The 13,855-nt window shown below is 36.3% G+C and overlaps 1 protein-coding gene across 1 annotated transcript in view; it reads right to left on the bottom strand.

Annotated features, from left to right (window-relative positions):
* Positions 1-13,424, bottom strand: part of LOC149792355 (von Willebrand factor D and EGF domain-containing protein-like) — a 105,441-nt gene extending 92,017 nt beyond the window's left edge. Inside the window, exons 1-3 of the mRNA XM_089969563.1 lie at positions 13,385-13,424; positions 12,775-12,894; positions 1,941-2,060 (exon numbers count right to left, since the gene is read on the bottom strand). Of these exons, the coding sequence (XP_089825689.1) occupies positions 1,941-2,060; positions 12,775-12,894; positions 13,385-13,424 (280 nt within the window). The remainder of the gene's footprint in view (positions 1-1,940; positions 2,061-12,774; positions 12,895-13,384) is intronic.
* Between the last annotated feature and the right edge of the window lie 431 nt (positions 13,425-13,855).

The following is a 13,855-nucleotide window of genomic DNA, read 5'->3' as shown; positions in this document are numbered from 1 at the left end:
ATATAAAAATGTTTATAGTACGCGTACTGGATGATTAAATGAATGAATGGGTGATATAATATATCAATGAATGAAGTTACCACTGTAGACAAAGACAACACGAATAAACACAACTTTACAACAGTTACATTAGAAACAAACGCAAACGTACTATCATTATCAACAATAAAATATTGTAAAGAGTAATTTGTTTCAACGATCAAACGGATACTATCCCTCTGAAAAGCAGAATGTCAAACTAGTATGGAATAATTACGTGTTACAAACATAATACACTATACAACATGATCATTAAACATTGCCCATCAATGGCATAGTTGCGTGTCAAAAGTTTCAATAATAATAATCATAATAACAATAATAAGGATTATTTAATCATGTTTAGCATTACCGATAGAGAGATATGGTAGGATACTTTTAAATAATCAGAACCAAGGCCATTGATTGTTTTATACTTCACGCAGCCTTTGTACAACTTAGCACATTCACAAAAATCACAACCAATTTAACATAAAAAAAACTTCAGACGATTGTGTGCAAATGTCAGTTTTACTCATTATTCGAGCATCTTGTATTTGAAATTTAGTAATATGTTCAGTTAACCGGTACTATACTGTTGCTATCATAATCTCAGATTTGGTAAATATAGTTATTATAATATAGGTTAAGAATATTTGCATGTGTATAATTTTATATAATTTGCATAAATATAGTCTGTTTACTCATTAAAAAAAATGAGTTGATTAACTTTTGTTTCCCAATGAAGTGTTATCAATGAAGATATATAATATTTTGGCAAGAATTCAGAGGTAAGTTCAAAGTCATTAAGTATAAGTATGAAAGCGGGAACTTCCGACTTCAGACAAGTTTTTGATAGATATATTTGCATCATATTTTGCGTGCACCGCCCCTGAAATGATTTATTATCGAGCTTAAGATGATACTTCATATCCGATGTAGAGCTACCTGTATCACCAACTAATATATCGGAATTACAGTATTTAAGACAAAGATGACTACCATACTATTTAGACTTGTCATATGGAAAACATTATCTTGATCTTTAGCTATCAAGAGAGAGATTAATAGAGTGTACATGTATCCGCGGCAACCTTTTAATATATTTCTTACAGGGGCAGAAGTTGAAAGGCAGAATGTAAAGAATGGTTTTACAGAGGGAGAATATCATTTTTTTAGATTTCGTGTGGATGTAAAACAGTCGGTGCATTCGAATAGGATACAATGCATGCACATACATTGTTAACCTGCATTAATGTGCATGAGTGAGTCAAGACCATGGCAACCATATATAAACTCAGAATGAAAGCTTTATGACTCGTTTCCGTTCATGATATGTGATTTAGCTTGATTAACTCAGGCGTACCACCTGTCAGTCAATATATCATTGCTATCATTAATTGTATAATTTGAACTCTGTATGAGTTGTACTTTATTTGAATGTCTGTTACTAACATCTCTGTTACAAAAACTTGTAGTATTTCTCTATTCAGATCAACATTTCCGAGCTAGATAAAACAAATCTTGAAGGTGATGTTGTATGTATGTTCCATCCATTATACGTCTTCTACAAGTTTGGAAAGACTCAAATAATTGTATAACAGTATTTGTGGAGTTCCCCTTGTACACTCACACCCACTCACCAAGGAAACATTAATTTAAACTATATAATTACGATCGTCAGAAAATGAACTTGACCGGAGGTGTAAACTAATTCCAATGTAATTCTCAGCTTTACTAATTTTAGTATGCTGCCATTTAATTCACATCTGCTTACTGATTACATTACTCAGTGTATTTGGCGATAGCAGTGTTTAACATGTTCGACACAAAACTACAGCAATTTAAGAACATTCAGTCAATTATAGTCTGGGCAAATATCACTCAACTGTGGCAGTTAAAATACTGGTCCAAATATTTACCTGTACAGGTAGTTCCATTTCCAACAAGTCCATTTTTACAGGTACAGTTATAGCTGCCAGCTGTGTTACGACACTCGGCATTGACGTGGCAAATATCTGGGACACTGCATTCATCGATGTCTAAAGAAAATGAGTCATTAAGTAAGTTTATGTTTACAAACCTTGCCGTTAGACCGAATGCAATATACTGAAATCGATAAATCTATGTATATTAAACATGCGCACATTCATTCGTTGGATCAGAAGATGTGGTTATTCAGTTTCCATCAAATTGCAAACTTTTCAGTGAGCCCAATACGCACAGGCTTGATTAAGACTTCATTGAGGGAACTGTGCACAATATACATATTAATTAACGATAGAACCAATAAAATGTACTTTCTTGCAACAGTATTCAAAATCCTAATGCCTTTAAAATGATTCCATTTAAACGTTTGTTTCATTGCTTGATGAAAAAGATCATACTTTTGCGCCAAGTTGTTTAATACTACTAATCCTTGATTTAATGAAAGAAGGCAGACCATTTAATAGCTATTATTATATCGAAAGTGGACTATTTCGGCCTAGTGTAGCTAAACCCGTTTGGATTTAAGTGGAGCATGTTTATTACGTGAGGATAAAAGACATCTCAGACCAAGCATTAATCGCATGGTCCCGATCGAGTGATATGAATGATGGAATCTTGAATGCTGAGTATATTTAATAAAGAAACACATTATTATCAAATTAATTGAATGATCTGTGAATACAATTTGTATGAATATTTCAGCGTGGTCTGACAATTTTATTTCCGCGAAACGCAGACAGGATAGTGTCCTCATAGAACGTTCTCGGGTATAACGGTTTCGGGTATGGACTACGGGTGTGTTTTGCAAATGCGATCAGTTAAAGTAGATGTCGCCTCATTTCCCATTGTTGGTTCATCACAAGTTGGGGTATGCAATGGGAGATAACCAAGTCGTTCCAATTAAATAATATTTTATTCCAAACATCTTAAAGCGGATGAATATGATGCATTCCAAATTACGCATGCAATGGTACGCTCATTTTCAGTGTCGAAAATGTACATCCAAGTAGAAGGCGAGGTAGGTGTAAGGTTAACTGACAATACAAGTGTGTATTTATTTAGTGAGGGAAGTCATTATAGATATAAATATGTGTACCACCTTTTTTATATGTCATAGACGTTACTTCTTAACTCGGTTGAAATATAAAAAAGCAATTCCATCACCAAACTGATGTTCTGCGTCTTATTGTATCCTTCAAAAGCAATTAAAGAATCCTCAATATATCTTTGTAAAAATATGTTTCTCAAAGACCATATCTTTTGAGAATGATACAGTCCTCACATTAACAAGATAATATAGTTCTCTGCTCGACCTCAGGTCACAAATTAGCATTTTCTAAACACAACCATTACCTGATGGAAAATGATCAGCTAGAATGGTCTAATGAACCTTGTTTACTTAAAACACAATAGCCTATAAAATTCAATTTGGAATCACCAAAACGCTGACTCATATTAACATGTTTACCTAAATAATAATTCGGTTAATAAGCTCATACACATAGAGAATAATGAGGTTATTATTAGTTGTTTACATAAATGAAACACAAAATGAAACAAGTCAATCAGGTCAAGGAGAAATGAACTCAATTTTGGACAAGGTCAAGTCCAGCAAACAATGTTACATTACAATTTCAAAGTTAGATTTACAATATGGATAACACTGTCTTGAACTTTAATTATTGAAAGCAAGCTTCATAGAGTCTACCTTTATCTGAGGCAAAAGTTGAATTCAGTACACGCGAATAATTGGAAAGGAATGTGTGTGTGTGTGTGTGTGTGTGTGTGATTAGGATTTTTAACGTAGCTTTAACAATTTTTCAGTCATATCGCTTCCCCCTGCGGGTCCGGGGTTGTAGAATTGGCCCGACGTGCCTCGCTACGTGTCGTAAAAGGCGACTAAGTAGAGGCAACCTGTTTGCCGTGGGTTGCGTCCCGTGTCGGGGGAGGAAAGGATCCTGGTAGTTGAGCAGAGGCTTTCCCTGCAATACACTACTTTGGCCTCTACTTCTCTTAGACGGGTGGTCGGGATGGGCCCGGTTCCGACAAATCGGCTGGTCACGCCGAGCCCTAGGAGGTCTTTATTAACTTTCTCACCTTCTTTCTCTTTCTCCTTGTATCTCTCTTGATACCACCGTTGCCCCTATATTCTATTCCTTTATATTTCCCTTTTCCAAGTCTTAGAAGGCTTCCTAGAAGGCGGTGGCTTAACGGGTCAATCGGGGGGTAATTTTACCGACCTTAGAAACTGGCGACTTCACTGATCAATCAAAGGTAATTTTATCAACTGAGCATGGCATTTGTGTATCCCTGGCACTTGAAAAGTGTCCCCTTGTTGGGCTCCTTGGTGGGTGGGGAGCACGGGTGCTGAATTTTTAATCTAGCCATCATGGATAATTCCAAAAAAAATTCAAAATAAAAGATCGAAACCCTTATTAGAGTCTGACGATGAACCATGTAGTGTGGAGTCATTTCCACGCTTCATGGTAATACAGTCAAAAGATGCCACGAAACCGCTTGCCGCACTATCTCCATTTGTCATCGAAAAGACTATCACAGGATCGATTGGCACACCCAAAAGTGTTAAAAAGTTGAAATCGGGTTGTCTTCTTATTGAGTGTGAGCGACGAGGTCAATCAGACAATATCAGGAAAATGAAAACGTTCTTTGATATCCCAGTAACCTCATTCGCTCACACCACACTGAATACGTCCAAAGGCGTGATTCGCTGCCGTGACTTGGCTGGAGTCACCGATGCTGACATCATCGAAGGAATGAAAGGTGAAGGTGTCACTGCAGTCCGACGAATACGTATTAAACGTAATAACAATCTGCAGGACACCAACACCATTGTACTCACCTTCAACAGGCCAACTGTACCCAAAGTGGTAAAAGTTGGCTTTTTGCATGTAAAGGTAGAGATTTACATTCCCAACCCCCTTCGATGTTATAAGTGTCAAAAATACGGCCATCACGAAGACCGCTGCTCCAAGAGCCAAATATGTGGCCGATGCGGAGACAATGCTCATCAGGAATCTGATTGTAGAGCAACTCCGCATTGTGTCAAGTGCGGAAAAGAGCACCACGCAAATTCCAAGGATTGCGATACCTGGAAACAGGAGAAGGAAATTCAGAGGGTAAAATACACAAATAATATTCCCTATCCAGAAGCCAGAAAAATTGTACAGGCAAAAACAGCCCATCCTGGCCCATCCTTCTCCACTGTAGTGAAGAGCAATCCTAAAACAACGAAGGACGCTCAAACACAAACAGAAGCACCCGATTCAACACCAAATTCAAACACCCCCCCATTACCAAGCACAGAAAAACACGGCATCTACTCAGACTACATTTAATAATACCCAACAACCTAAATCACCAAAGAGTAAAAAATCTCACGGAAACAGGCAACAAAAGGGGTCAGATGACCCCATCAAACTTTATAACAGGTTTGGAGACATCGAGAGCATGGATGCAGAAGAATCTGCTCCATGCGCCCAAGGGAACTCCAGACCTACAAACAAAAAATTCACCCCCGTACTTCCTCCAGAGAAATAACAAAACAAATTCCCTCTGCGAAAGGTCTAACCTAGCTCCACAATCTTTAATTTCAATTTATAATGAAAAACACTATCATACAATGGAATTGTCGAGGACTTAAAGCAAATTACAATGATATTCTCCTGCTTTTAAACGAACATGATCCTGCGGTACTATGCCTTCAAGAAACATTCTTGAAAGATACGGACAATATCACATTTAAAAACTACTCCCTGTTTAACACCTGCTCTCCAAATGTTGATAGGGCATCAGGAGGAGTTTCTGTTATTGTAAACAACAGAGCTCCTCATAGCTTCATTCATTTAAACACCAATTTACAAGCCATTGCTGTAAGCGTCACTCTACATCGAGTGATTACATTTTGCTCTATTTATTTACCACCAAACACTAACCTAGTACCAAACGAACTCGACAATCTTGTTCAACAGCTTCCCGCACCCTTTGTTTTACTCGGGGATTTTAATGCCCATAACATTTTATGGGGATCAAATCATATAAGTGACAGAGGTCACAAAGTTGAAGACTTTATTTCTAGACACGATCTGTGTCTATATAATACCAAAACCCCTACATATTTACACCCAGGCACGGGTACATACACAAGCATCGATTTGACAATTTGTTCTCCTTCTCTGCTTTTGGACTATGAATGGAAGGTCGCTGATGACCTTCACAGCAGCGATCACTTCCCAATCTTTCTTGTAAATCTTAACTCTACAGTCGATGAAGTAATTCCACAATGGAATTTAAAGAAGGCCGACTGGGCCAAGTTTGAAACACTGTGTAAAACTAGGCTGAATGAGGATACAGTTTTCAATGTTGACGACACCATTCAGCATTTTACATCTATTTTAATAGAGATTGCAGAAGAATCCGTTCCCAAGTCCTCGCCATATTGTAAAAGAACCCAAAAACCTTGGGTCACTAAGGAATGTAAGGAAGCCATTAAACTACGCCGAGAAGCATTAAGGAAATTTAATAATCAACCGACGCCCGAAAACTTAAATATATATCGCATTGCCCGGGCCAAAGCTCGCCGCATAATCAAAGAAAGTAAAAGAGCATCATGGAAGAAGTATGTTTCTTCTTTAAACTCTCGTTCCTCTGTTAAGAAAGTTTGGGACACTATACGCAAAATAAACGGAAAGAGAAAGCAAAACCCTCTCCGACATCTGACACTGAACAATAACAACTTTAGTTCAAAACGTGACATTGCAAATATTCTTGCTGACAGTTTCTCGAAAAATTCCTCATCATCTAATTATTCAGAAGCCTTCCGAAAACTTAAAACTCAAAAAGAAAAGTCATGTTTAAAATTCACATCCAACAACTCGGAAAGTTATAATCAATTGTTCTCACTATCGGAGCTTAGGGAGGCTTTAGATAAGGCCCATGATACATCCGCTGGGCCTGACGAGAGACATTACCAGTTTCTGAAACACCTTCCAGAATCATCATTAACATCTCTTTTGAAACTCTTCAATGATTTATGGATTACTGGTAATGTACCAAAAATCTGGAAAGAGGCAACTGTAATACCAGTCCCCAAACCCGGTAAAGATAGCGAAGACCCCAACAGCTATCGACCAATTGCACTCACAAGCTGTGTGTGCAAAACAATGGAACGAATGATCAATTCTCGGCTTGTCTGGTATTTGGAAACTAACAATTTAATATCTCCTTCCCAAAGTGGCTTTCGATATGGCCGGAGCACCAGTGATCATCTGGTTAGACTGGAAACATTTATTCGCGATGCATTTATTAAGAAAGAACATTTAGTAGCGGTTTTCTTTGATTTAGAAAAGGCCTATGACACGACATGGAAGTACGGGATACTAAATGACCTGAACGATCTAGGTCTAAAAGGCCGTCTGCCCTCTTTCATATCCAACTTTCTCTCCGACAGAGAATTCAAAGTAAGAGTCGGCTCTACCCTCTCAGATCTGCACGAGCAAGAGATGGGTGTGCCCCATGGCAGTATTTTATCTGTGACGCTCTTTAACATTAAAATTAATAGCATCACCAAGTGTTTGACTCCTGGTGTGGATTGCTCGTTATACGTTGATGATTTTCTAATATGTTATCGGTCAAAGCACATGCATACAATTGAAAGACAACTGCAGCAAAATATAAACAAAATTCAAAATTGGGCCAATGCAAACGGTTTCAAATTCTCGAAATCAAAAACGGTATGCATGCATTTCTGTCAGCTACGAAAACATCACGATGAACCGAACCTCACACTGGATGGAACACTTATTCCAGTTGTTGAGGAAACCAAATTTTTAGGTATAATCTTTGACAGAAAACTGACCTTTATTCCACACCTAAAGAACTTAAAAGCTAAATGCTTAAAAGCACTTAACCTACTTAAAGTAGTAGCGCACACTGACTGGGGTGCTGATAGAAAAGTCATCCTAAATTTATACAGAACGTTTATTCGCTCCAAACTAGACTATGGTTGCGTTGTGTATGGTTCTGCCAGAAAATCGTATCTTAAAATGCTTGATCCAATTCATCATCAGGGAATGAGACTGGCTCTGGGAGCATTTAAAACATCCCCGTGTGAAAGCATTCTAGCTGAGGCGAATGAACCACCGTTATCGCATCGTAGAGAAATGCTTTCCGCACAGTATGCTCTGAAATTAAAATCAAACCCTCTGAATCCTGCTTTTTCGGCTGTTTTTCAACCCAAATACAAAACATTATACGAAAATAAACCAAACGTCATACTTTCCTTTGGCATTAGAATATCATCCAGCCTTCACAATACAAATATAGATCTTTCTAAAATTCAGAAAACATCCATCTCCGAAACACCACCCTGGCTAATTAAACAACCAAAAGTACGTTTTACGCTACACGATGGAAAAAAATCCGAAACAAACCCTTCTATCTTCCACAACTCTTACCATGAACTCCTCACCGAATTTAAAAACTACACCAGAATTTACACTGATGGATCAAAGGATGAGGAAAAGGCTGCTGCAGCCTTTGTTTGTGGAAATCACACAACGCAAGTTCGCTTACCAAATGGAGCATCAATTTTTACAGCCGAAATCAGAGCAATAAACCTTGTTCTGCAACATATAGAAAAGAACTGTATTTTAAACTGTATCATCTTCTCCGACTCGCTATCAGTACTCCAGTCACTACACAATCGAAAACTGGAGAACCCATTATTGAAAAACATACTCGTCAAATATACCGAGCTGAGTGTCTCCCACAATATAATATACTGTTGGTTACCTAGCCACATTGGTATTAAAGGTAACGAAAAAGCAGATCGCGCTGCTAAAATGGCCCTTTCTCAAGAACCATCTGATTTTAAAATACCATATACTGATTTTAAACCTTGTATCAGAAAGTTCTTACGTCAGAAGTGGCAGGCATCATGGAATGATGCTGTAAATAACAAACTTCATGCAATCAAGCCAACTCTAGGAGAATGGACTCCTTCCTACAGAAGCATTCGTAGGGAGGAGGTAGTCATTGCAAGAATCCGAATTGGTCATACTTATATCACCCACACCCACATACTAAAAGGTGAAGACCCACCAGAGTGCGTTTCTTGCAATGAACCATTCACTGTCAAGCACTTTATGATAGAGTGCTTTGACCTACAACCTACGCGCGATCGTTATTACATTGTGCATGACATGAAAGAACTTTTTGATAATATAAACATCACTCGTATTATAGAGTTCTTGAAAGCCGTAAATATTTACTCTAAACTCTGACTTTTATGCTATCACCTTGTGCAGTTTTATGCAATATATATACCGTCCCATTTTAATACCTATTCATCTTTTTTACATCTCCCGTTGATCGGGATTCTTTATTTTGCACCGTTATCATCTTACCGTTTTTAATTTCAACCATTTGTTCTTTTATATCGCTGGTCGATATAGGACCTTTTATAAGTTTTAAAAGATTATACAAATAACACTTTGTTTGGCGCTAAATAGCCTAAAAGTGCTGATGCGCCGTTAAAAAACAATCAATCAATCAATCAGTCAAGCACTTTATGATAGAGTGTTTTGATCTGCAACCTACGCGCGATCGTTATTACATAGTGCATGACATGAAAGAACTTTTTGATACTATAAATATCACTCGTATTATAGAGTTCCTGAAAGTAGTAAATATTTACTCTAAACTTTAACTTTTATGATGTCACCTTGTGCAGTTTTATGCAATATATATACCGTCCCTTTTTAATACCGTTTCATCATTTTTCATTAACATACAGCATTTACATCCCCCGTTGATCGGGAAGCTTTATTTTTCACCGTTACCATCTTACCGTTTTAATTTCAACTATTTGTGTTTTAATATCGCTGGTCGATATGAGACTTATCAAAATTTTTAAAAGATTATACATATAACATTTTGTTTGGCGCTAAATAGCCTTACAGTGCTGATGCGCCGTTAAAAATAAAATCAATCAATCAATCAATCAATCAGTTCTACAGCTTGGCTTTGACTAAGAATAATAATTTTAAAACAATCCTCTGTGGGTTCCGCTTCACCCCCATCTCCCTACAATATACCACACAGTTGCATGTTGGAGACAGAAGGAAGATTAATATAGCATCTGATTCTTACTTTAAATAATTTCAACATGCCGCCATGCAATTTAGATTTCGCTTAAGCCTAACTGTACATTATCTTACAAGGTTTTAAATATATAGCAGTGTTTTTAAATCCTCAATGTGTACAAAAGGTTCAAAGGAGATGGAAATCAAGTCACACCTTTATCTGACCATAATCTAGAAATATAAAACTTTGTCATTTTAATAGCACATTGAGAAGATAAAGATGAACAAACTTTTTTCTTGACAGATAAAGGCCAACCGCCTTACAAGACTATGTTTTAATACAATTTAAGGCATATATGAACGGTCAATGAAATATTAAGTGTAAAAATAACTGAAGTAAATGTACATGTTATTCGGCTTATGTAACATAAAGGTTCTGCTTTAATTATCCATATTCATATTGTCCGAGTTACAAAGCTTAATAAAATACGAGAATACACGCATATACGTATCCGGAATATGTTATCGTCGTTTAATTAATTAATGGTAACACGATTAACACCTGTAAGAATACAAAAATATATCATATTCATAACTAATGAGCGGGAACTAACGAACAGTCTTTTCTTCTTGACAGGAAACGACAAATTGTGATGCAGGTAAAGTTTGCACGTGCTATTTGGGAGCGAATAATGCCTGTTTGGCAGGTTTTTGGATTGCATGAACTATATAAAAATGTTTATAGTACGCGTACTGGATGATTAAATGAATGAATGGGTGATATAATATATCAATGAATGAAGTTACCACTGTAGACAAAGACAACACGAATAAACACAACTTTACAACAGTTACATTAGAAACAAACGCAAACGTACTATCATTATCAACAATAAAATATTGTAAAGAGTAATTTATTTCAACGATCAAACGGATACTATCCCTCTGAAAAGCAGAATGTCAAACCAGTATGGAATAATTACGTGTTACAAACATAATACACTATACAACATGATCATTAAACATTGCCCATCAATGGCATAGTTGCGTGTCAAAAGTTTCAATAATAATAATCATAATAACAATAATAAGGATTATTTAATCATGTTTAGCATTACCGATAGAGAGATATGGTAGGATACTTTTAAATAATCAGAACCAAGGCCATTGATTGTTTTATACTTCACGCAGCCTTTGTACAACTTAGCACATTCACAAAAATCACAACCAATTTAACACAAAAAAAACTTCAGACGATTGTGTGCAAATGTCAGTTTTACTCGTTATTCGAGCATCTTGTATTTGAAATTTAGTAATATGTTCAGTTAACCGGTACTATACTGTTGCTATCATAATCTCAGATTTGGTAAATATAGTTATTATAATATAGGTTAAGAATATTTGCATGTGTATAATTTTATATAATTTGCATAAATATAGTCTGTTTACTCATAAAAAAATGAGTTGATTAACTTTTGTTTCCCAATGAAGTGTTATCAATGAAGATATATAATATTTTAGCAAGAATTCAGAGGCAAGTTCAAAGTCATTGAGTATAAGTATGAAAGCGGGAACTTCCGACTTCAGACAAGTTTTTGATAGATATATTTGCATCATATTTTGCGTGCACCGCCCCTGAAATGATTTATTATCGAGCTTAAGATGATACTTCATATCCGATGTAGAGCTACCTGTATCACCAACTAATATATCGGAATTACAGTATTTAAGACAAAGATGACTATCATACTATTTAGACTTATCATATGGAAAACATTATCTTGATCTTTAGCTATCAAGAGAGAGATTAATAGAGTGTACATGTATCCGCGGCAACCTTTTAATATATTTCTTACAGGGGCAGAAGTTGAAAGGCAGAATGTAAAGAATGGTTTTACAGAGGGAGAATATCATTTTTTTAGATTTCGTGTGGATGTAAAACAGTCGGTGCATTCGAATAGGATACAATGCATGCACATACATTGTTAACCTGCATTAATGTGCATGAGTGAGTCAAGACCATGGCAACCATATATAAACTCAGAATGAAAGCTTTATGACTCGTTTCCGTTCATGATATGTGATTTAGCTTGATTAACTCAGGCGTACCACCTGTCAGTCAATATATCATTGCTATCATTAATTGTATAATTTGAACTCTGTATGAGTTGTACTTTATTTGAATGTCTGTTACTAACATCTCTGTTACAAAAACTTGTAGTATTTCTCTATTCAGATCAACATTTCCGAGCTAGATAAAACAAATCTTGAAGGTGATGTTGTATGTATGTTCCATCCATTATACGTCTTCTACAAGTTTGGAAAGACTCAAATAATTGTATAACAGTATTTGTGGAGTTCCCCTTGTACACTCACACCCACTCACCAAGGAAACATTAATTTAAACTATATAATTACGATCGTCAGAAAATGAACTTGACCGGAGGTGTAAACTAATTCCAATGTAATTCTCAGCTTTACTAATTTTAGTATGCTGCCATTTAATTCACATCTGCTTACTGATTACATTACTCAGTGTATTTGGCGATAGCAGTGTTTAACATGTTCGACACAAAACTACAGCAATTTAAGAACATTCAGTCAATTATAGTCTGGGCAAATATCACTCAACTGTGGCAGTTAAAATACTGGTCCAAATATTTACCTGTACAGGTAGTTCCATTTCCAACAAGTCCATTTTTACAGGTACAGTTATAGCTGCCAGCTGTGTTACGACACTCGGCATTGACGTGGCAAATATCTGGGACACTGCATTCATCGATGTCTAAAGAAAATGAGTCATTAAGTAAGTTTATGTTTACAAACCTTGCCGTTAGACCGAATGCAATATACTGAAATCGATAAATCTATGTATATTAAACATGCGCACATTCATTCGTTGGATCAGAAGATGTGGTTATTCAGTTTCCATCAAATTGCAAACTTTTCAGTGAGCCCAATACGCACAGGCTTGATTAAGACTTCATTGAGGGAACTGTGCACAATATACATATTAATTAACGATAGAACCAATAAAATGTACTTTCTTGCAACAGTATTCAAAATCCTAATGCCTTTAAAATGATTCCATTTAAACGTTTGTTTCATTGCTTGATGAAAAAGATCATACTTTTGCGCCAAGTTGTTTAATACTACTAATCCTTGATTTAATGAAAGAAGGCAGACCATTTAATAGCTATTATTATATCGAAAGTGGACTATTTCGGCCTAGTGTAGCTAAACCCGTTTGGATTTAAGTGGAGCATGTTTATTACGTGAGGATAAAAGACATCTCAGACCAAGCATTAATCGCATGGTCCCGATCGAGTGATATGAATGATGGAATCTTGAATGCTGAGTATATTTAATAAAGAAACACATTATTATCAAATTAATTGAATGATCTGTGAATACAATTTGTATGAATATTTCAGCGTGGTCTGACAATTTTATTTCCGCGAAACGCAGACAGGATAGTGTCCTCATAGAACGTTCTCGGGTATAACGGTTTCGGGTATGGACTACGGGTGTGTTTTGCAAATGCGATCAGTTAAAGTAGATGTCGCCTCATTTCCCATTGTTGGTTCATCACAAGTTGGGGTATGCAATGGGAGATAACCAAGTCGTTCCAATTAAATAATATTTTATTCCAAACATCTTAAAGCGGATGAATATGATGCATTCCAAATTACGCATGCAATGGTACGCTCATTTTCAGTGTCGAAAATGTACATCCAAGTAGAAGG

Source organism: Sinohyriopsis cumingii, chromosome 9, assembly GCF_028554795.1.
Source record: "Sinohyriopsis cumingii isolate HCF-2022 chromosome 9, ASM2855479v2, whole genome shotgun sequence".
NCBI classification, from domain to species: Eukaryota; Metazoa; Mollusca; class Bivalvia; order Unionida; family Unionidae; genus Sinohyriopsis; species Sinohyriopsis cumingii.
This window is presented reverse-complemented; position numbering and strand designations above follow the sequence as displayed.